This window comes from Rattus norvegicus, chromosome 12, assembly GCF_021556685.1.
Source record: "Rattus norvegicus strain SHRSP/BbbUtx chromosome 12, alternate assembly SHRSP_T2T, whole genome shotgun sequence".
Classification (NCBI taxonomy): domain Eukaryota; kingdom Metazoa; phylum Chordata; class Mammalia; order Rodentia; family Muridae; genus Rattus; species Rattus norvegicus.
This window is the reverse complement of record NC_141545.1, coordinates 46259012-46281983: the sequence shown is the minus strand read 5'-3', so window position 1 is coordinate 46281983 and position 22972 is coordinate 46259012. Positions and strand designations below refer to the sequence as shown.

Genomic DNA, 22972 nt, shown 5'->3' with positions numbered 1-22972 from the left:
GATAAAACCACCCAAACACATTAGGGATAATACCATTGGCCTCTGCAGTGTGTACTAATGGAGATCACTGAAGAGAAAATGGTGGAGGTGGGGAAACAAGGCAGGTTAAAAAGAACTGGAAAGGGTAAGTCTGAAGAATAGAATTGGGATCTAAGGAAATCAAGGACATCAGAAATAAAAACGGTAACCTGTGGCTGAGGGTGGGGAACAAGCCATGTTTATAAAGAAATGACTTTACATACCAAAAGTGAATGGGGGAGCTGTTAAGTAAAAATGGAGGACAAGAGAGAGGACAGGCAAGTAGAAAACATAAATGAACATGGGTGGGTGAGTGGATGGGGGGTGGAGATGTCCTCAAAACAGACAACTGGTAAACCTCGGATATATTCTGAGAACTGGGTCATAGAATAGTATGCCTGGACTAAAAGCTAAGAGGAAGAGAGAACCATACAAATGCAAGAATGTAGAGGCAAGGTTTCAGACTCACAAAACATGGAAGAGCGATGACTAAACCCATCACTTTTCCTTCCCTGGCTCCACATTAGAAAGAAAGAAATCCATGACTCAAAAAGGAAGGAAATAGGAAGATTGAACTTTGAGAAAGGTCCGGGCTGGGAACAGGAAAAGGGACTGGAGCGACCTTGAGTTTGGGGGTGGGGGTGCTGACAGGAGACTACCAGGGGAAACTCCAAAGCCAGGAACAACTACAGGAACCAAAGCAACTATTAAAACCCCCTTTTCTCCTACCCTGGCTCCAAGTTAAACCCACCTGACATAAACAGGGCCAGGACCAAGACACCACCGTCTGAGGACATTCGGAGGAAAATCTCGGGGGGGGGGCGGGTTTGGGGACGTCCCCTGTCGTCCCTCCCCTTGGCTTTTCCAGGCTGGACTCTCCAGCACTCCTCCCTCTCCAGGCTGTTGTCAAGGCCAGCATTCCGGCTCCCACCTGACCCCCAGTTCCCAGCACCCCAGCATCATGATCCCAGCAGCTTCCCTGAGCCTCGAGATGTCCCTTAGGTTTCTCCACGCCATCCCCAGTCCTTGGCTCCCATCTTTACTGGAACTCTAGGCTTCCACTTTAGATGCTGTCACATCTCACACCCCCATCCTGCCCGGCCTCGTGTTTTAGTCCCGCGTCGCATCAGCTTCGCGTTCCCCCAGCCCCGTGTCTTAGTTCTCCGCCCTCCTCCCACACCCCTCCACTCTCACGTTCCCTTAGCCCGGTGTTCCCGGCGCTTCGTGGTCCCTCGCACGTCCTCTCAGCCTCCCGCCTGCTCAGCCCAGTGTTCCCCGCACCTCGTGTCCCACCAGCCCTACGTTCCCCTCGACCCGGTGTTCTCCCGCCTCATGTCCCCTCAGCTCCGCTTCCACCAGCCCAGCGTTCCCCCGGGCTCCGAGTCCCATCAGTCCGGCGTTCCCTCGGCTTCGTGTCCCCTCTGCACCGTTTCCTCTCGGCCCGGTGTTCCCCCGGCCACGCGTTCCCCCAGTCCCACATTCCCTCGACCCCGCGTCCCTTCAGTCCGGTGTTTCCCTTCCCCCACCTCGCTTCCCCTCGGCCCAGCGTTCCCCTCCGAACGGCGTTGCCCCGGCCCCGCATCCCTTCAGTTCCCCGGGCCCCGTGTCCCCTCAGCATCACTTCTCCTCGGCTCGGCCTTTCCCTGGCCCCGCTTCCCTTCAGTCCGTGGTTCCCCCTCGCCTCCCGTCCTCTCGGCCCGGCGTTCCCCCCAGATCGGCGTTCCCCCGGGCCCCCGTTCCCCGGCCCACCCGCCACCTCCGCAGCCCAGCGTACCCCTGCGCGCTCCCCGCCCCGGCCCCGCCCCCGCCGGCCACCATGTGACGGGAAGCAGCTGATGGCCTCTGCGGGCGGCGGCGGCGGCGGCGGCGGGCGCGGCCGCGGCGGGGCGGGGGCGGGCGGCGCGGGCGCGGAATGAAGGCCCGCGGCCCTGGGGGCTGAGGCGCCCGCCGCCTGGGGCGGGCCGCGCGTCCTCATGGAGGCCGGAGGTGAGTGCGGGGCGGCGACCGGGGCGGGAGCGCAGCTTTGTTTCACTTTCGCTGACAGCAGCGTCCGCCGGCCTCCTGCCGCCGCGGGGACCGGAGAGGGCGGGCGGGCAGACGGCCGCATTCCCCAAGCCCACTGGGAGGACGCCGGGCCCTGGTCGTCTGCGGCATTGCCGGGCTCCTGGCCTCAGCGCCCACCCGGGCTCGGTAGTAGCGGCGGCCGCTGGGTGGGTGTCTGGGAACGGGGTGGGGCCCGGGAGACTTCCCCGGGGTGACACGTAGGACCCGACACCCTAGTGGGTGAGGTCCAGTCCTGGCCCTGCCCTTGTCCACAGCTGTCACCACGAAAGCTCAAAGTGAGAGCATGGGATGAACTTGCTGGCCGCCTGGAATGCGCAGAGATGCTAGGCATGGTTAGACCTGCAGCACCTCCCCCCTCCGGGGGGCTTCTCCCCGAAGGACCCTTGTCCCCGCGATCTGCTCACGGAATAGTGGTGTGGGGTTGGGGGGGCCTGATGCCAGACTCCAGGGTTCCCAAATACCCGAACTTAAAGGCAGTTTCCATAGGGGAATTTTAGGAGTCAAGGCCTAGGGCTCAGACTTGTTCCAGTGAAGTAGAAGCTTTCCCTAGGTCTGGAGGACTTGGATGCACCCGCTGGCTTGTAGTGCCGGGTGGGTTGTTTGAAAGGAGGGTATTCCCTGGAGTGGTGTCCCCTTTGCATTTAGGAAATGACATTTCTTTGTTTGCAGGAGCCAGGCTTTCAGGGAAAGGTGTCACGGCAGCTCTTCTCCGGGTTTCCGTCTAGATTGTCTAGATTAAACCTTTCAGTATCTTCCCCATAGAATTCTGTTTAAATGGCCCCTACTGTTTTCTTCTGTGACTCTTTTTATAGCTTCCGTTCTCATTTCTATTGATGCCTCAAAAGTTGTATCCCAAAGCAATCTGTGATCAGACTCCTTTTTAAATAGGAATCTGTTCCAGTGCAGGTTTTTCCTAGTGATTGACGGTTGTGTTGTAGGGGTGCTGCCAGCTCCTGTTAAAAAAGGCCGGACACTAGGCTAGAGTTTTACCCTCTTTTCAAACTTAATAATGTCTATTGTAAAAGGATTACAATAGAAAACAGTAGAACGGTGGTTATAATTAATTTATTCATTCAACCAATATTTATTGAGAATCTGGTATGTTCCGGGTATCCTCTAGGTCCTTGCTGGCCCACAGTAATATAATAGCAATATGTAATTTTAAAAAAGAAACAGTTGAAATTAAAAAGGATAACATCTGAAATATTTCAAATTGGTTCATTTATGTGATGAAACAAAAATTATAGGAATGTTTTGGAGACTGAAGAATTTTTGTGTGGGCGTTTTTTTTTAAACTGCCAGTATGTCTGCACCACGTGGTGCGTGCAATGCCTGAGGGGCCCAGAAGAGGGCGTCGGAGCCTTTGTACCAAGTTACAGATGGTTGTGAGCGCCAGGTGATTCTGGGAATGGAACAGTAAAACCGCTTATAGACTTTAATAGCTGAGCCATCGCTACCACTGAGTTTTTACAGCGTGGTGTGTACTTTATACTTTTAAAAAGCTATTCTTAGATTTACTTTTTTATATTTTACGTGTGCGAGTGTTTGGCCTGCACGTATGTCTTTGCACCTGATGCCCGCAAAAGCCAGAAGAAGGCATCAGATCCCCTGAAACAGGAGTTACAGACAATTGTAAGCTACCACTCGGGTGCTGGAAATTGAGCACAGGTCCTCTGCCAGAGTAACAAGTGCTCTTTTTTTTTTTTTTTTTTTTTTTTTTCCCCGGAGCTGGGGACTGAACCCAGGGCCTTGCGCTTGCTAGGCAAGCTCTCTACCACTGAGCTAAATCCCCAACCCGTAACAAGTGCTCTTAACGGCCGTGTCATCTCTCCAGTTCCATGTGTTATATTCTTAACAGATCTGCCACACTTCGGGTGCTCAGGAACTGCTTGTGGCTGGTGACTAGTGACAGACAGGCAAGGTGGTTTGAGGAGGAAGTAGACCCCAGATGCACGCTAACCACACATGCAACCCAGAATCCCCTAGTGTAAAGAAAGCTAAATGACAGTGCCTTAGTTGCCCTGGTGAGTTAGGAATGTCACCAAGAAGGTGACAGGGACACAAAGCCCTGCAGTTATGATGGAGCAGCCAGTCAAAACTCTCCAAGCTGACGGAGGACCTAGCAGTGCAAAGGTCCCCTGGCAGGAAGCAAGGATCACCAAGCTTGCTGCCGGCCGTGTTCCTGCCTCCATCTCTGTGAAAGGGGGTTTCCTTGTGGGGAAGAGCCTTTGATAAATCTCCTTCCATTCTGCCTGACTGTACATACCCTTGTTTAGTTGGAAAGCCTGGAAGGGTTAGGGGAATGTTGGTCAAAGCTTACAGAACTTCCTTTACCTAGGATGATGCTACAGTTAATAACAGTTATGTTCGTGAAAATCGCTGTCAGGTTTCCCAGAGAGCCCTCACTGAGAAAAGTGCTAAGGGCGTGAAGGAGTACATACGGTCATTAGCTTAACTGAGCCCTCACTCCTGGGAGTCAGCCTTCCCTGGTATCCATGTGCCACTGGGTGTCCAGAAAGTGTGCAGTGCGTAGTAATGTGAGAAGCTCCAACCCAGCCACACAGGGCCATGCAGGTACACTTCAGATGAAGCTGGATCACCCCAGTTCTGCTTGGTTTGTTTTGAAGTTCTGCACTAATTATGGTTTTGTTTTCCAGTAGCCAAGTTTAGTTTGGGCCCAGACTCCAGGAGACAGGACTGGATTCTTCTTTTAGAATCTAGATTCCTGACCTGAAATAGCAAAAGATGAAACCCCAAATCCCAGAAATAGAGTATGAATTCCAGACAGGGCTAGGGTTTAAGAACTCCTCGTGCACGCTGGCACAAGCATCTTGGTAGTCTCATGGACTCCGTTTCCTGTGAATTTAAAGAGGTATTGCATGTCCGTGTGTCACTAAGTATCTCCTGGTAGCCTGACAGCTTGCATTGGGTACAGACAGACAAGATTTGCTGCTGTGAGCAACCTCCTCGTGCTTGAGGTGGTGGTGGTGGTGGTGGTGGTGGTGGTGGTGGTGGTGGTAATGACCTCAGCAGTGAGGACTTCTAGAAAGGAATTAATGAGGAGTTGTGGAGGCACTGGATTAAGGGCCTGAGGGAACTGTCCTTTGAGCCAGACACATGAGTTGCAGTCAAGGAGAAGCCTTGCTGTGAAAGGAACAGGGGAACACTTGGTGCAAAGTGCTGAGGTTGGAAGTAACTGAGCTTAGTCAGTTAGTGAGAGAGCAGGCTCCTGGTCCCGCAGGAGCTGAGGGCAGAATCAGGGTAAGAGAGGCTATGAGCTAAGCAATAGGGAGAACTGAGAAGGAGCCAGGGCAGGGCCCGAGAGCAGGGAGAAGGTTGCCTGCTAGACCAGGCAACAGGTGGTGCTGGAGAGATTCAAGTAGTAGCCATAGAGATGGAAAGGAAGGGTTGCTGAGGCTCTCAGAGACAGACCTGCCGGAACCTGACGGTGAATGAGGTCTGGGCAGTAAGAGAAATGAAGGCTGAGCCCTTTGTTTTGTGTGCAGTGCCATCAGCGCCATCGCATCAGAAGAGTGGATGGGGTGCATGCGTGCCTATGGGAGGAAGTGAGTCAGGTGTAAATGTACCAGGATGGACACAGTTTCCCAGCCTTACCATGTTGACACTGAGGCCAGAACATGTTCATGTCCACAAAGTAATTTTCACATAGACATGTGTTTGCATACACAAGAGAATTCCAGATACAAGCACACATATATATCTCTGGCAGGAGCCATTTAAGTCTGTCTCTCTGTCTCTGTCTGTCTGTCTGATCTGTCTGTCTGTCTGTCTCTCTCACACATACCCACACACACACAGCAGTCTAGACTTAATGTATTAAAACCTGTATATCCGGGCTGGAGAGATGGCTCAGTGGTTAAGGGCACTGACTGCTCTTCCAGAGGTCCTGAGTTCAAATCCCAGCAACCACATGGTGGCTCACAACCATCTGTAATGAAATCTGATGCCCTCTTCTAGTGTCTGAAGACAGTTACAGTGTACTTATAGATAATAAATAAATAAATTAAAAAAAAAAACCTGTATATCCATGTAGAACCTCAAGCAATGAATGATTTCTTTATAAAGCCAAGATATGATGCATTAAGACACTATTTGAAGTTTTTAATTTCTAGCAATTAAATTAAGAAATTAATTTCTTATTTATTAAATAAGATGTATCTGCTGGTTCAGTGAGATTGCTCAGTGGGTGTTTAAAGCACTTGTCACAAAAACTCATGATAGAAGGAGAGAACTGACTCCTGAAAATTGTCCTCAGACCTCTTCCTGCAATGCTCTATGGTATGTTTATGCCACACACACACACACAATCATGTAACTCCTTAAAGAGATACATGTATGTGTTTTCCTATCTATTATATACGTAGCAGAAAATGTGTGTTTTATATGTGAATCATTAACCTCTGTTTCACCAAGATCATGCTAACCTTTGATCTCATGGATTATGTCACAGATTATTTCTCCACCAGTAAAATGAGTCAGTTCAAACCAGAGTAGGTTATATTAGAAGCAAGTTTATTGGGAAGCTGCTCTCTAGTGGGCGAGTTCACTGGCCCCAAGGATTGAAGCCATGGGGAGAGGAGATGGGGAAGAAAGAGAGAGAGAGAGACCCCAAATTATCTTGATTATATGGAGAGAAGCCTCTAGGGGAAGGGCAGCCCAGTCCTTGGGCTGGAAAGTTCAAAGTTGGGGGCAGGGTATGCCAGGTAAGGACTGAGAGATCTTGGGAGTACCTGGAGGCCAGGTCTGCTTTGATATGCAAAAAACGTGCACCTCAGTCCCTTGTCCTCGAGTGGGAAACAAACGTTCTATGTACCTAGAAAAGATGCCGTTCCTCTAACTGGAAAGCTCTTCCTTGTGAGGTGTATGCCAATTTCTTCGAGACCCAAATATAAGAAAATACATAAAAGCAGGTTTTGAAATATATGAAATATAGCTTGTTTAGATCACTTTCTGAAGAGCAGTGGCTGTTCTCTTAGAAGACCTGGGTTCGGTTCCTACCACCCACATGGTGACCTAAGTTGTAGAAAACCTAACTCCCTTTTCCTGACTTATGGACACTACATATGTGGTACCAGTGTACGTGCAGGTAAAACCTCACACGCATAACACAACTTTCAAAAACGACGTTATTTTCACAAAGAGTGTTAAATCTCAGAACTACTGTGGGATGTGCAGAAAAGGTTAAAACCCCTCATTCCTCAGGTTCTGACTTAAAAGTCAGCCATGGCATTTAGGGGAACTGTGGTTGGGTTGAACAAACACTGCCTACTCTTAGGCGATAGAAGGAGCCCTCGGAGGGAAGTGCAGTCATCTTGGTTCGGAAAATGCTTACGTGCAGGTCTACAAGAACATGAAATAGGGTTGGGCTTCTTTCCTTTTGACAGTAGGGAGTTGGGGTACTGCCTGTCAGTAGTCCTAGGTGTGATTCCTAAAAAATGAACAGGATGTAAATGGGGAAGGGGCTTTGACTCTGCAGGGCTAAGGACTAGTTAAAGTAGGAAGTTGCTTGCTGGAGGGCTTAGTGCTGGGGTGTAGCTGCAGACTGGGGCTCAGGCAGATGGGAGCCTTGGGATATATTTAATGTGTGTTTTCAGCTTTGGCAGGGTCCCTTGGGACACAAGAATTAGTAGTCACTTAGATGAGGATAAACCAGGGCTAAAAGGACTGGGTGAAGGAGGAAGCGGAGCCAGTAAGTCCGTTCTAAAAGGAAGTGAGGGGGATCCTGGCATGAGAAGGAAGCCTTGGGTGGAAGGCACCAGGTTCCGTTTGAGGGGCACCTTAAGAGCGTTCATTGGAGACACAGTTGCCTCTCACTTTCTTCCTGCTTAGGCATTCACAGAAAAAGGAGACTTCATTCACCAAGTCCACCACACCAAGGTTACTCTGAGTCACACAATGGGGAGGGGAGGGTTGCCACTGAGTAAGCACAGTGGAATGTAGCCTGTGGCTACTGTTACTGCCCCAGGTCATTTAACCAACAACTCCTCTCTCTCAGTCTTGGGCGGACAGCAGTTTCCCTAGTCTGGTGGTCAGGCTGGGAGAGTGTATTCTGAAGTATGATATCTCCTTTGCCAGAGGAACCCCTACTGCTGGCTGAACTCAAGCCCGGGCGCCCCCACCAGTTTGATTGGAAGTCAAGCTGTGAAACCTGGAGTGTGGCCTTTTCTCCAGATGGTTCCTGGTTCGCCTGGTCTCAAGGACACTGCGTGGTCAAGCTGGTACCCTGGCCCTTAGAGGAGCAGTTGTAAGTCCTCTTTATACCCTGGGGAGTGAAGGAGGTCTGTGGCGGGGAACTGGGTACTTTCCAGGCTGTTCCCTACTCTTTGGGAGTCTTTCCCAAGATTAGGTGGGCAAAGAAGGGCTGAACAGTTGAGGGCTTGATCATGAGAACCCAAAGTCCCCCATTCTGGACCCAGGGAACCTGGTCTGTAGAGAGCGTTGGCCTTGTACTGAATCTTTGAACAGAAGCTAGAAGTGACACCCCATACAGTTTGTCCATTTGAAGTATATAGTGCTAGCTGTGCTCTGTGACCTTGTAGTCAGTACTAGGGAGATGGAGGCAAGAGGGCCACCAGGGGAAGGATAGCCTGCCCTAGGTGTGACTCCTCCTCAAGAGAAAAACTACTGATCGTGTACGTATGGTGCAGTGTCTGCACAGAGCTGTGCACCCACTAGCAGAGTCAGTTCTACAGCACTTCACTTCCTCAGAGAGAGTTCTGTCTCCATTGTCCTCCAAGGCTCTGACCTGGCAACACTGTGTCACATGCCCCAACTGTGGGCACTTGTCCTGGGCTTTTTACTAGGATATTTCTGCATGGGACTCTTTTAACACAGCTCCAAATAGTGCCTGGCACTTGGAGAGTGTGTGTGTGTGTGTGTGTGTGTGTGTGTGTGTGTGTGTGTGTGTACTGTTCACTTCTGTTTCTGCGCATACTAGTGAGGTGCCAGACTCGATTGACAGGTTTCTTAGTGAGTATCTCTGCCCTGAATGGTTTGGACACATCCAGTAGGCGCAGGCCTCCAGGGTTAGACTCCTGAGGGAGTGGAAGTTTTGCGTGGGGTCTTCATATTTGAGACCCTTGACTCTGGTCCTCTCTTTGTTCCAGCCTGGCACTCCTGGTGTGAGGTGGAGGAGTCAGATTTGCATTTCCTTCCTGGCTACTTGTTGAGCCTTTTCCTGTGCTAATGAATCTCTGAGTCCTTCCTTCCTTCAGAGAATTCCTCCTCCCTCTGGTCTCTGGGTCTTTGCTTCGTGTTTTTTTCCCCTTGGTTTTCTAACTTAGTTTGTAGTTTCCGGTGGTGCCAGTGTTTTTCTCCTGGTTGATGTGTCTTCCTTCCGTCCTGAGGTGTTTATCTATTCAGTTGAGTCTGTATTTCGGATCTATTCAGGCTGTATGCATCTATTCATTAAATCTTCTTCATTTGGCTCTGAAGTACATGGAGCTTGTCCTGGCTGCTCCTGCATTTCTCATCGGTACTGCTCAGGTGCACTTCTGTGCTCAGGTGCACTTCTGTGCTCAGGTGCACCTCCGATGCTCAGGTGCACCTCTGTGCTCAGGTGCACCTCCGATGCTCAGGTGCACCTCCGATGCTCAGGTGCACCTCCGATGCTCAGGTGCACCTCCGATGCTCAGGTGCACCTCTGATGCTCAGGTGCACTCCGATGCTCAGGTGCACCTCCGATGCTCAGGTGCACTCTGATGCTCAGGTGCACTTCTGATGCTCACGTGCACCTCTGATGCTCAGGTGCACCTCTGTGCTCAGGTGCACCTCTAGTGCTCAGGTGCACCTCCGATGCTCAGGTGCACCTCCGATGCTCAGGTGCACCCTGATGCTCAGGTGCACTCTGATGCTCAGGTGCACTCTGATGCTCAGGTGCACCTCTGATGCTCAGGTGCACCTCTGTGCTCAGGTGCACCTCTAGTGCTCAGGTGCACCTCTGATGCTCAGGTGCACCTCTGATGCTCAGGTGCACTCTGATGCTCAGGTGCACTCTGATGCTCAGGTGCGATTCGTGGGAAGTTGTTGTCTTGACACTGGAAATGCCACCAAAAGTCCTGGTTGTCCTAGGACAACTCACACTGCTGGGGAGCAGGGTGTGAGCTATACAGTCCCCACTTGCTGGAACCCAGTTCCCAAGAATCCCTGGTGTCCAGAGTGACTGGTGGGCTGCCTCCTGTGGCTTCACCCTGAAAAGTGAGTTGGATTAGTGTTTTGTGTAGCAGGAAGGGAAGGTCAAGGTCGTTCTCTACGAATGTGGTACCTAGAGCTAGAGACTCTTTGTGTGTAGGTTTGAGATTGGGGGGCTTACTGTCGGAAGCTTCTTTGGTTGTTTTACTCTGTGCTGTTGTTTTCCTTTAGATTATTCTCCCTCTCAGTTATACCCATTGATGCAGGCAGACACAGTCTCCTTCCATAACCCAATAAACCAGGAAGGGCTGTTTACATGTTTGTCTTTTCTCTGTATCATCTACCAAAACAAAATAAGCATGATTAGTATGTTAGGTGAGAAACCACTGGTTGGAGAGATAGCACGGGTTTTGAAGAAAAATCCGGTGCAGTGCAAGTGAATGGCTTCTTTTTAAAAGCAGCAGGCGTGGCGGTGTGTCTGTCACTCCAACTGTTGGTGAGGCTGAGGCAGGGAAGTAGCCTGAGCCACCGAGCAGGAAACAGGACGCAGCTCAGCGTGACGGTGCCATGATGGCTGTCATGTGCCGTCAGGGTATGACTCGAGACAGGTGTGTACAGTAGAGAAGTGTGTATGATATGACCCATGGGACTTTCTCAGAAGCAAGTACACAGTCATTCCTGGTGTCTTGTTTTCTGTGGTCAAAGTCTGGTTGGACTGGGAGTTGTTCTGTCCTGTGCTGGACCTTGGACCAGGCCTCTGGAAGGGCTCTGTCACACAGCCATGGCTCCAGGCTGAGTAGTTCTCATCATTTATTTCTGGCTCTCCTGCTGTTTCTGCATGTCATGAGTTAATGGAATCGGTATGTTGTATTCTTGTTAGGGCTTATTGGTTCGGCTGTTGACCCAACCTAGGACCTTGCCTGTGTGGGAAGGGTACTCTGTAATGGAGCTACACCACGGACTCTGTGTGTGGCCCTCATTGTCCTGGAAGTTGTATAGACCAGGCTGGCCTCAGATCCTAGAGATCCAAGTGTTGGGATTAGAGGTGTGAGTCCCCACACCCAGCTCTTAGACATTTTTTAAATCCTATTAGCCAGACATGGTGAAGTGCGCCTTTAGTCGGAGCACACGGTAGGCAGAGGCAGAGGTCTCCATAGTGAGTTCCAAGACAGCCAGACTTACACAGTAGAGCCCTGTCTCCACCTCATTTTGTTAGAAAACGCTTGTTAGTGAGTGTCACCTCCTGTCCAGTAGTCAGCACACTACTTTCAAGAATAATGGTTTGCATAGCAGAAAAATTACATGTGTGTGCATGAGTGTGTGTGTGCGTGCCCATGTGTGCGTGTGCGTGTGCGTGTGTGTACATGCATGCGCAGACATAGAAGGCCAAGGACAACTTGCAGGTGTCTTTCCACCTTTTGGGTCCCAGCGTCAAGTTTGGGCTGTCACCTTGACAGCAAGCTCCTGAGCTGCTGAGCCATTTCATCTGCCCCAGACTTGAGAAACCTCTCTGGAGTGGTGGTTCTTCCCTCTCCTAACGCTGCCACCTTTAGTACAGTTCCTCGTGCTGTGGTGACCCCCAGCCATAAAGTTATCTTCACTGCTGCTCATAACTGTAACTTTGTAACTACCAAGAGTCATAATGTAAATATCTGTGTTTTCCAGTGGTCTTTGGCCACCCCTGTGAAAGGTGTTTGACCCCCAAGGGGATTCAGGGACAGGTTGGAAACCACTGCTAGAGCCTCTGGTTCCATTAGCACCTCTTCTGAGCGTCCACCGTACCCTCCCTCCAGTGTCTGTTTCTCCTTGGCACACACACTCAGTAGCACACTCAGGCACCCAGAGCATTTTCTGCATGCCGGCTAGGATGCTTGCTGAGAGCTCTCACATTGTGACCTGGAGAAGTAAATTGCTCTAATGCAGAGGCTTCAGTGCAGGCCTGTACCACTCCCCAAGCTTTGGTCAGTGAAGAGCCTGTTCGTGACAGTGAGACTACCACTTGTGCCGTTGTGTCTGTCCTAGTTTATGTCGGCCACAAGGACAAACTGCAAAGTTCTCAAGAGCATAACCCTTTTTTGAGCTATATATGGCTTTCCCTTTCTAGAAAGACACAATATTAATGAAACAATCCATAAATACTCCTCATCCCTTGGAGTGAAGTGGTAGAGTGCACCCGTCATTCAGCTCTAGAAGCGAGGGCTTTATTTTTAAAAAGCTAGGGGTCTAAGCTGTTCCACCCCTTCCATGGCCTGTTCCTTTTCTCAGAGTTCTCCTTATGTGGACCAGACTGGTCCCAAACTCCTGATCCTCCTGCCTGAGCCTCCCAGGTGCGAGGACTACAGGTGTGCAGGACTGCAGGCGTACAGGACTGCAGCTGTATAGGACTACAGATGTGCAGGACTACAGGTGTATAGGACTGCAGGTATGCAGGACTATAGGTGTGCAGGACTATAGGTGTATAGGACTGCAGGTGTGCAGGACTACAGGTGTGCAGGACTACAGGTGTGCAGGACTACAGGTGTGCAGGACTATACACCTACCTCTGTGGCCCCTTATTTGCTTTGTTTTGCTTTGCTTCTTTGTTTTTTTCAAGTTGGGGTTTCTCTGTAGTCCTGGCTGGCCTGGAGGTCACTCTGTAGACCAGGTTGGTATCAAACTCAGATCTGCCTGCCACTGCCTCCCAATCACTGGGATTAAAGGCGTGTGCCACTACACGTCTTTTGTGGTCTGCCTTTAAATTCTTAACCAAGATGAGAAGATGAGAAACCCCGGTCAGGCAGGTATGGATTGGTCAGGACCCATGACAGAGGCCTGATGATGAAGCAGCATCAGTCACTGAGACCAGAGGCCAGCGGGCAGTTTGATCTCGGTGTCTGCATCCGAGGATGAGGTACTTCACATCTGGATCTTGAATTAACATGGTAGAGGAGGGGCCTGAACCACTTATGGCCTCCTGAGCTCTGTGTGGCCTTGTCCTCCAGCTCACCAGTGCTGTTTTTATCTAGGACAGCAGTCTCTCTCCTGATGGCTCCCGAGGCTCTGTGGGCCAGCTCTGCCCTCACTGTCCAGCTCCTTCTTACTGTACTCTACACAGAAATGAGGGAGCCAGAGTTCCAGCAAAATCTCTGTTTTTAAAATCCCTGTTGGGGTTGGGGATTTAGCTCAGTGGTAGAGCGCTTGCCTAGGAAGCGCAAGGCCCTGGGTTCGGTCCCTAGCTCCGAAAAAAAAGAAAAAAAAATAAAATAAAATCCCTGTCAGTGGTTGGGAATGGAGTGGCATATCTATATCCTGAGCACTCGGGAGGCAGAAACAGGCAGATCTCTGAGTTCCAGCCTAGCCAGGACTCTGTGGTACCAAACAAACAAATCCTGTCATTTCTACAATGTAGGTAAACCCAGAAGACTTTATAAGGAATAACATAAGTCAGGCACAAAGACATGCGACCTTTCTGTATGAGGAAAAGACTCAGGAGCCAGGAGTACAATGCTGGCTACTGAGGGGGAGAGGGGCAAACGGCTAGATGTTGGCAGGGCGGCAGAGCCCTGGCGGCAGGGTGAGTTCTGGACTCTGATGTACATTTGGAAGGTGTTCCAGGACAGGTTTCTGATGCTCTGCAGTAGTAAGTGTGAGGGAGGCGTGTTGGAGGCATTCACCCTTCGTCTCTACATCACACATCACACCAGCATGCAGTACACTCTAAGTATGCATAGTTTTTTTCATCAACATACATTGACTTGTAAAATACGACAAGTAAAAGAATTGCTGGAGCAAAAGCACAGCGGCTGGCCTGGGTGTGTTCTGCTGACCTCCAGTGTAGGCTGGAGCATCTGTGCAGATGAGCTTGTGGCCGTTTTAAAATGTATGTGTTGTGCAGTTGACAGCAGTGGGGCTTGATGCAGCGTTTCAGGGCACGTGACTATAAAGCAGAGAGGGCATGTGCGCGGTTGCTATAGGATTTCTCATGGAGTAAATCTGAGCCTGTCTGGGGATCTGGGTGTCCTCATCTGCTTTCCTCCAATTGAGTATTCAAAAACAGTCAACAGAGCCCAGAAAAGTGAAGCTTACTGTCTGCTGGTCAGGTACATTTTGAGGAATAGTAAACTTGTGCTTTCAGGCCGAACCCTAGAGCCATCTACTTCACCTGTCCCATTGCGATCACACTGGGTGCAGTGGTGGACAGGGCCTTGTGCCTTGAGCTTCCCTCTCCTGGCCTTGTCTCCCGGGGGAATGGGAAAAGTCAGGACTGAGATGAGATTCCCAAGGGCAGTGCCCTGTGAGCTGTGCTGTGGCTGACTGCTCTTCGGATGGGTCCCGAGCTAGGTGTCCCGTGGAGGAGCCCCACCATCCCCTGCACTGTAAAGCGTGGGCTGGACCGACAAGAGAGGGTTCACTTCAGCCTCCTTTGGAGCATCTGAGCTGGAGGCGAGCTTGATGGGCAGGGGAACAGCAGAGAGAAGGGACTCAGGTTCTGTCTGTCCTGGTTCTAAACACACACTGCACTATACACTTTCTCATGGGGAGAAGTATGTCCCGTGGATTCCAAAAGGAACTGAATCAATTCCAGAGTTCATCGAATGCCAGCAGTAACTTCAAGGAATTGAGAGTCTGGCTGGTAAGGTGGTTGACGTGTTACAATTGTAGATTCATTCAGAAATGTCTGCTTTGCCCAGTATCCCTAAAGGATTCGAAGCCAAAAGCCGAAGCAGCAAGAATGATTCAAAAGGACGGGGCAGTCTGAAGGAGAAGACGCTGGACTGTGGCCAGATTGTATGGGGGTTGGCCTTCAGCCCATGGCCCTCTCCACCCAGCAGGAAACTCTGGCTCCGTCACCATCCCCAGGTGCCTGATGTCTCCTGCCTGATCCTGGCCACAGGTCTCAACGACGGACAGATCAAGATTTGGGAGGTGCAGACAGGTAGGTCTTTCTGGCTAGTGCTAGGTCCAGGGCGGTGGGCTCTTGACGTGAGTCAGGCCCCACCAACTGCCAGGTGGCTGATGAGTGGGCACCAGCCAGTGAGCCTGCCTTCACCGTACACCGACCTGTTCCCTCCAGGGCTCCTGCTGCTGAATCTTTCTGGCCACCAGGATGTTGTGAGAGATCTGAGCTTCACGCCCAATGGCAGCTTGATTTTGGTCTCTGCATCCCGGGATAAGACTCTTCGCATTTGGGACCTGAATAAGCACGGTAGGGGGAGGGGCTGAACCACTCAGTCCTGTGCTGACTGCAGCCTTCATCTCAGCAAGGCCATTTCCCGTGAGCTCCCTTCCTCCTCCGCCTCACCCAAAAGCCTCCTGAGATAGCCTCATAGCCACCCTGTGGCCTTCAAGTACTGAGCTGAAGGTGTTTTTACTATCGGAGTTCACTGCACAGCTGCCCTGCAAGGGCAGACTCTAAGACCCTCTCAGGACGCCAACCCCCAAGTGCTCATGCCTCTCACGTAAGCTGCCATTGCATTTGCACAGACCTCACATCGTCCAAAAGTGGGCTCTGGAGGGCTCGCAGTCCCTAGTGTGCTGTAAATACTCTGAGAACAGTGGCTGTATGTCCTGTAGGCATCACTGACAAGAAGACTAGATTCAGTACAGTCTTTAACATTTAAATTTACTATCATTGTCCCAGGGTATGTGTGTGTGTGTGTGGGGGGGGGTGCTATCACATGCCCCAGCCTGCACGTGGAGGCCAGAGGACAGCTCCCAGGAGTGACTTCTCTCCTCCTGTCCATCTGTGGGAAAATGATGGCCATAAACTCCTCTTCCCTCTCACCATTCAGGAGTCACACCAGAGCTGAGAGGGACTCTGCAATACACAGCTTGTACAACCCGCTGAGAGACAGTTACTCTAGGCTGAGATCCTACTTGAAAGGCACCTCTTTTTATCTCAGGAAGCCCCCTCAGGACTGCTCTCAGACCAGGGGCTCCGGGTGAAGGAGCAGGCACTAAGTATCCTCCAGGGAACACTTGTAGTGTCTAGAGAGCTTAGAAGTGGCTTCTCAGGAGACTGAGCGTGGGGTGCCGCTCAGCATCTGGAGTGCATAGGCTAGCTAGTAAGGAGACTGAGCGTGGAGTGCCGCTCAGCATGTAGAGTGCACAGGCTAGCTCATAAGGCAGCCGTGAAGCCTGTTCTAGATCACATACACCTAGGGCAGTAGCACTTCTGAGTATTCAGACTGTGCTTTCCTGTGAGCAACATGCACTGATACGCAGCCAGCCCACATACCCATGAACACAGATGGCACACATATGGCTTTTTTGTGACTGACCATAGATCCAGGCTGGCAAGGCAAGATAGCTCAGTGGTAAGTGAACCTGCTGCTAAGCCGGATGACCCGAGTACCATCCCCAGAACCCACGTGTAGAGAGAAGAAATGGCAAGGGAGTCAGTCCTAGAAGAGGTGAATTCTCCAACAGTGAGACTGGGCCGGTGCCAGTCTCAATCCATTAGGAGGGATTTCTCCTACCTTCTTAGTACTGAGAATCCTGGTCAGTGCTCTAGTACGGGTTTCCCTGGTACATGCCCCAGCCTGGAGGCCTTATCAGCACACAGCTGCTTCTGTGCTGGAGGCTGGAAGTCTTAGGACCAAGGAAGTCTTAGCCATGTACATGATGACGCGGGTGGCGGGGTGTCCATAGATGGCTCTATCACAGACACACATACATGGCTGATGACGGGGGGCGGGGTGTCCATAGATGGCTCTATCGCAGACACATATACATGGCTGATGACGGGATAGGGTGTCCATAGATGGCTCTATCACAGACACACATACATGGCTGATGACGCGGGGGGGTGGGGTGTCCATAGATGACTCTATCGCAGACACACAGGGCTCTCTAGGTCTGCTCTCTTGCATAAAGCACTACTCCCATTCTTGAGGGCTTCCTTCTCAGGACCAGTTTGATTTCCCAAAGACCCCATTCCAAATGCCATCTCTTGGAGATTGTTTGAATCCTATGAATTTTGGGGTCCCCACAGTCCATAGCAGCTTGTAGATAAACAGTTACAGAGGTGTTTAGAGTGTCCTCATCCAGACTCCTCACTCACTAAGACACCCCACCCTGTGGTTTCTATCTGATACGGGAGCTTGAAACCCAGCAGATGAATCTGGCCCTGCTAGCAAGGACCTGGACACACCACAGCTAAGCTGCCCCAGCCCCACGCCTGCTGCACTTTTAAGACAGGGTCTCTGTGTGTATTCCTGCAACTTTCTGCATAGACCAAGCTGGCCTTCAGTTTACAGATCTGCCTGTCTCTGCCTTCCAAGTGCTGTGATTGAGGGCTTACACCACTGTGCCCAGCCCCAGCTTGGCCATATTCCATGCTGGGTGTGTAGGGCTTCCTCACCGGATGGCTTAGTCTAGGTTGGCCCTGGACCTCATTGGACGGTTTCCTCCTCCCAAATGCTGAGGCCTGGGCACACCGGATGGGAAGGTTGAGGGAAGACTCAGTAAATCCCTTGCTGTCTGGGGGAGAGTGGACCAGGTGGGGGGGGTCCGACTGTGGGTGGAACAAAGTGGACTGGGGGGGTCTCTTGTTTTTAAAGTGTACTGTATTTAATGTTTTGCCTGTGTATGCACACCATTCATGTGCCTGGTGCTCAGAGGCCAGGGTGGCTGTCAGAGTCCTTGGGTTTGGAGCTGAGGATGTGTGTGAGCTGCCATGTGGCTGCTGAGAGCCACAAGAGGACAAGGTGCATTACCAGGCCCCAGGTTGTCCTGCTAACCTGACTTAGCGCGAGCCACACATCCGGTTACCACAGCCAGGCTGCCGTAGAAGCAGCACAGCTGGCTTGACAGACTGATCACTCACAGCCTCTGCTCTCCATGCCCTCCTCTTACCCAACCGCCTTCCCTCGCTTGCGTCTTCCACGTGTCCCTTGCAGTTGCTAACCCATGTCAAGAACCACAGTGTTTGTACTCGGAACACACTCCTGAGCACACGCACATTGGGTTTTGAGGTCATTTCACAAAAAATAGAATTTTATTCCTCATCTTTTCTCCTGTATATTGCAGTTTTCCTTAAGCAATACCATGTGGGGAAGTTTCTCTTCCTTCTGAACCACAGGCTGGGCGTGGGCCCCATTGCCTCTCTCATCCTCATGTAGGCCCGGCCAGCCTTGGGGTTTGGGAAGGTCCAGGCCTGAGAAGATGATGCTCGGTGCCTGACCATGCCGTCAGAGCATAGCGCAGTGGCAGACTCTACTGGGAACCAGGTTGTCTGACCTCAGAGCGCACACCTCTCATGACTGTCCTTCTGTGTGTCCCTTGAACAGCGCCCCTTAGGGAGCCGTGAGAGGCTGTCAGGCCTGGATAGGTGTGAGTGAGTACAGTGCTGGGGTCTTGAAAGGACGGTCTCTGCTGCCATCCTCACCTGCAGACTAGAGGAAGCTGCAGGGGGTGAGCGCCCTTGGCTTCTTGGCCGCTGCCTCCACAGATTGCAGGTGTTTGCTTGTCCCTTTGATTTGCAAGTGTTTGTCACAGTTCCTGTCCTGCACTAGAATGTGGGTCTTTGCCTGGCGCTGAGCCCTAGAAGGTGTTCCTGGGTCTTTCATTTCTGAGGGCTCATGGCCTTCTGTTCTTCTCTGGCAGGTAAGCAGATCCAGGTGCTGTCCGGCCATCTGCAGTGGGTTTACTGCTGCTCCATCTCCCCTGACTGCAGCATGCTGTGCTCTGCCGCTGGTGAGAAGTCGGTAAGCCTCCAGCGTGTGCGCGTGCGTGTGTGTGTGTGTGTGTGTGCGCTTGTGTGTGTGCGAGCGTGTGTGCGTGAGTGTGCACGCCTATGCATGTGTGTGTGCATGTGTGCGCACGCGTGTGTGTGTGCATGCATGTGTGTGCACTGCGTGAGGTGTGTGTGTGCGTGCGCGAGTGTGCATGCACATGCTAAGTCACAGTCCATCTGCCAGTGTGTCCCAGCAGAGGTGGCTGGCTGGCTCAGGCCCCCACACAACACTCGGGAGGCTGGAGCATGACCATGACCATGGAGAGGAGGCTTTGGAAGTGGGTGGAAGAGGTTCCTTTTCCAGAAGGTGAAGTGCAGTATTCCCAGACCTTTTTTCCCTTTGGAGTCCAGGATTTGAAAAAAAAAAACCACAGCCCACACCCAGACCTGAATTTGAATCTCTCCAGTTTGACTCCATATGATTAGAATTCCAGCCCAAACCCGACAAGAACAGTGCTGGTCTGCTGTGTTCTAAAGACATTGGAGCCTGGGGCAGTCTGGAGAGGTAGTTTCTCTTTTGCTTGTGTCACCTAACTGATCTCAGATGTGACAGTTTTGAAGGGCAGCTGGCAGAGCTCATGGAAGTGAAGCATTTCCTTTTCTTTGATTTTTGGAGACAGGGTAAGAGGTAACATAACCCAGGCTAACCCTGAACTCTTCGATCCTCCTACCTGCACCACCAGGCCCATTTATGCAGTGCTAGGATGGAGCCCAGGGCTTTGTGACGTGTTCAGCAAGCTCTCTGAGCCCCATCTCTGTGCTCCAGAGTTTTGTAAAGATAAAAAAGGAAATCTTATTTTGATGACTCTCATCATGGTGTAAAGTTAAGAGCTTGGTCAGATGTAGTCATGGCCAGATTTCCAGGGTTCTTAAGCAAGGTGTTGAAGGTCTGGGAAGGGAGCTGCTCTGCATATCTGATCCTATGCTTGGCTTCATAGAGGAAGGTGCCACTGCGGAGGTCTTCCTCACCCCTGCTGCCCCATCTCAAGCAAGGGTCAGAAAGCAGTTTGCAGTGTTGAGTAGACAGCGTTCTGTAGGCCAGCCTGGCCTGTGCTCTCTTAAAATTCATTGCAAGTCTCTAAATACTTGTTTAAACCCACATAAAGGGTCCCAGGAGGGCTGTAGAGACAGAACTCGGCTTTCCCTGGCTGAGGGCAGCATCAGGGTTTCTCTGCCTGCCACTGGGGTCTAAGCACCTTGCGTCTACCCTCACCAAACCCGTGTCTGTCCTGTTGCAGGTCTTTCTGTGGAGCATGCGATCTTACACACTAATCCGGAAACTAGAAGGCCACCAAAGCAGTGTTGTCTCCTGTGACTTCTCTCCCGATTCCGCCTTGCTCGTTACAGCTTCGTATGACACCAGTGTGATCATGTGGGACCCCTACACCGGCGAGAGGCTGAGGTCACTTCAGTAAGGACCTAGTGGGGTTGGTTATGCACACGCCTTGGGCTCTGGGAGGAACAGCTTGGCTGGCTCACTTAGTGTTCTCTCCAAGTCATAGAAAAGCAGTGACTGTCCCACCTGTTAACTGTAGCACCGTCCAGAGTGACCCTCGTCAGCTGTCACCTCCAGGATAAATCCCCGTCCTCACAAGCTTGCTCTACTCTCTCCTCCGCTTCTGTTGTTTCAGAAGCAAATGATAGTAGTTCCGTAATTACCAGATCAGCTTCGGGTCAGCTCTCCCTGCGGCAGTTGGGTGGAGCTGACCTACCTTACACACGGAAGTGTTGGGAGCCCTGATGTCTCGAGACACCAGGAGCACTTGAGGGAGTGTTTTCCAATGTGTGGTTGCTGCACATTTCACAAGGAGCACAGGCCGGGGAATCTGATGTGCTGCCTGCAGGTGAGGATTCTGGGGAGGGAAGCCAGCATTGCAGTCCTACTGTTATTTCTTTGTAGTCACACTCAGCTCGAAGCTCCCGTGGATGACAGTGATGTCCACATGAGCTCCCTGCGGTCTGTGTGCTTCTCCCCTGAAGGCCTATATCTTGCTACAGTGGCAGACGACAGGTAAGGAGGACGCATGAGCTTATTAGAGCTGGCACTTGCAAGCAGTGGTAGGCATTCCCTTGCTGCCCCCCACCTCAGCCCACATGTACACTTCTCTCCCATGCAGGCTCCTCAGGATCTGGGCTCTGGAACTGAAGGCTCCCGTTGCCTTTGCTCCTATGACCAATGGTCTCTGCTGCACATTCTTCCCACACGGTGGAGTTATTGCCACAGGGTATGTATCTGCATTGACCCGGTGGACAGCAGTGCCTCTTATGGACACCATGAAGCAAGTGTCTAGACTAGTGATGTCATTTACAGATGTCAGTAGTCAGTGTAAATGCAAGGAGAGACCTGTGTATGGTCCATGTTACCTGCATGGCCAGTTCCACAGGGAGCTTTTACACGGGAGTCTACAGCTGAGGTCACCTTCACATCACATCTGTAGTCGGTAATGGTACTGGCTGTTACTGTGTTACTCAGAACCTCCTCACGCTAGGCTCTTGTCATCAAGGGTGTTTTTATTGTTTTTGGAAAGTCTCAAAACCCACTAGTCTTGAGTTCCTGGGTTTGGGTTTCACCCGACATTAATCTTATGAAGCAGCTGGGACCACAGGCATGGGTCACATCCTGGTTCTAAGGACACCACCACACAGCAGTCATTACCCAGAGTTTGAAGTCTCTTTCGTCCAGACGCACTTCAGCTTCTGGAGTCTCCATTTCAGGTCAACCCAGAACCACCACTGTCCACTATAATGAAAACAGCTCTCTGGGGCTGCTAAGCACTAGCCTCTGTTGTTTCAGGACGAGAGATGGCCATGTCCAGTTCTGGACGGCTCCGCGAGTCCTGTCCTCACTGAAGCACTTATGCAGGAAAGCCCTCCGACGTTTCCTGACTACGTATCAAGTCCTAGCACTGCCAATCCCCAAGAAGATGAAAGACTTCCTCACGTACAGGACTTTGTAGCAGTGCCAGCCCCCATCTCCTGCAGCAGAACCAGTACAAGGGACTGGCGAGGATGGAGCCAGGCAGACCACGCTGGACCAGTGTGGACCTTCCTCCCCATGGCATGTGCAAGTAGGTCTGAGTGATCCCACTTCCGTGGTGCCAGCCTTACCTCGCCTTCGTCCGTTGTGAGCAGCCTTTGTCAGTCTAGTTGTGTTGAAGCCAAGTGCAGTTGTGGAAGTCGTGTGGGTAATAAAAGCAAGCAGGCTCCAGAGCCTCTCTGGTGGTGGCCAAGTCCACACTCCCTTAACTGGGAAGTGCCTGCCACGTAGGGTCCCTGCAGCCTATTTCCAGGCAGCAGCTGCATGGTTTGAAGTTCCCTCTGTTCTGGTGAGAGGGACTTTGATATTTGCTTCCGTACTCAGCTGCACACAAACTGGGCTGTGCTCCTCAGCAAACACTAGCCGGCTTTTATTTTCCTTTCAACAGTGGTGTGCATGTATAGAAAAGGACAAGCGAGTATATCAGATCATACAAGGTGTTCCTCAACTGCATGACGGCCAGACGGCCACTATCAGCATCATATTTATGTGTTTTCTCAGCAGATACTAAGGTACAACTGTGTTTTCTCAATTGTCTCTAAGAACCAGGGTTCCTAAGTGGCCCAGTTGTGAGCCAAGTCTTAGCCGTGTGGAGTCAGTGTTGACATCACTGGCTTGTGCTGTCACGTGCGTTGTCTCTGCTGCTTGACCTCACGGGATTTACCCTCCAACTCCAACTGCCCAGAACAGACAGCCCCTTCCAAGCACCGTTCTTTGGCAGCGGTAGCAGCTACCTATTCAACACGCCTCACACAAAATCTGCCTTAGGAAAGTTAATATATTTTAAATTATTTTAAAAGAAACAGCATCCTACTCTTGGGCCTTTCTTAATTGATGCTTTATGGAGGCAGTGCTAACATTGCAGTGTGCACAGGATCCCCTCTGTTATTTGAAGAAGTACATTGCAAATGAGGCTTTCATTGAAGGGAGAAAAGAGAAAAAGAAAAAGGAAAAAAAAAAATCCTGTCTCTGTCCTTTTTTTTCCT

At 51.2% G+C, this 22972-nt stretch overlaps 1 protein-coding gene across 3 annotated transcripts; it reads left to right on the top strand.

Moving 5' to 3' along the window:
- The first annotated feature begins 1955 nt into the window (after positions 1 to 1955).
- Wsb2 (WD repeat and SOCS box-containing 2) lies at positions 1956 to 22947 on the top strand. Of its 3 annotated transcripts, none has more exons than NM_001007616.3 (9): positions 1956 to 2004; positions 8179 to 8347; positions 14904 to 15148; positions 15287 to 15418; positions 18820 to 18920; positions 20188 to 20360; positions 20850 to 20960; positions 21067 to 21174; positions 21744 to 22947. In NM_001007616.3, exons 1-9 carry the CDS (start codon positions 1992 to 1994, stop codon positions 21904 to 21906), a joined length of 1215 nt encoding a protein of 404 aa, NP_001007617.1. In that variant the 5' UTR covers positions 1956 to 1991; the 3' UTR covers positions 21907 to 22947. The 3 variants fall into 3 exon arrangements, with proteins under 3 accessions (NP_001007617.1, NP_001402683.1, XP_087434246.1); NM_001415754.1 differs by having other exon boundaries at positions 1956 to 2228; XM_087578120.1 differs by lacking the exon at positions 1956 to 2004 and having other exon boundaries at positions 8097 to 8347; positions 21744 to 22744.
- Positions 22948 to 22972: the final 25 nt, after the last annotated feature.

Excerpts from the sequence above, each read along its gene's own strand:
- Wsb2 (XM_087578120.1), top strand. The coding sequence starts at position 8,160 with ATGATATCTCCTTTGCCAGAGGAACCCCTACTGCTGGCTGAACTCAAG. Across the intron at positions 15,149-15,286 it reads GATTTGGGAGGTGCAGACAG|GGCTCCTGCTGCTGAATCTT; the intron begins GTAGGTCTTTCT and ends TGTTCCCTCCAG. Across the intron at positions 20,361-20,849 it reads GAGAGGCTGAGGTCACTTCA|TCACACTCAGCTCGAAGCTC; the intron begins GTAAGGACCTAG and ends ATTTCTTTGTAG.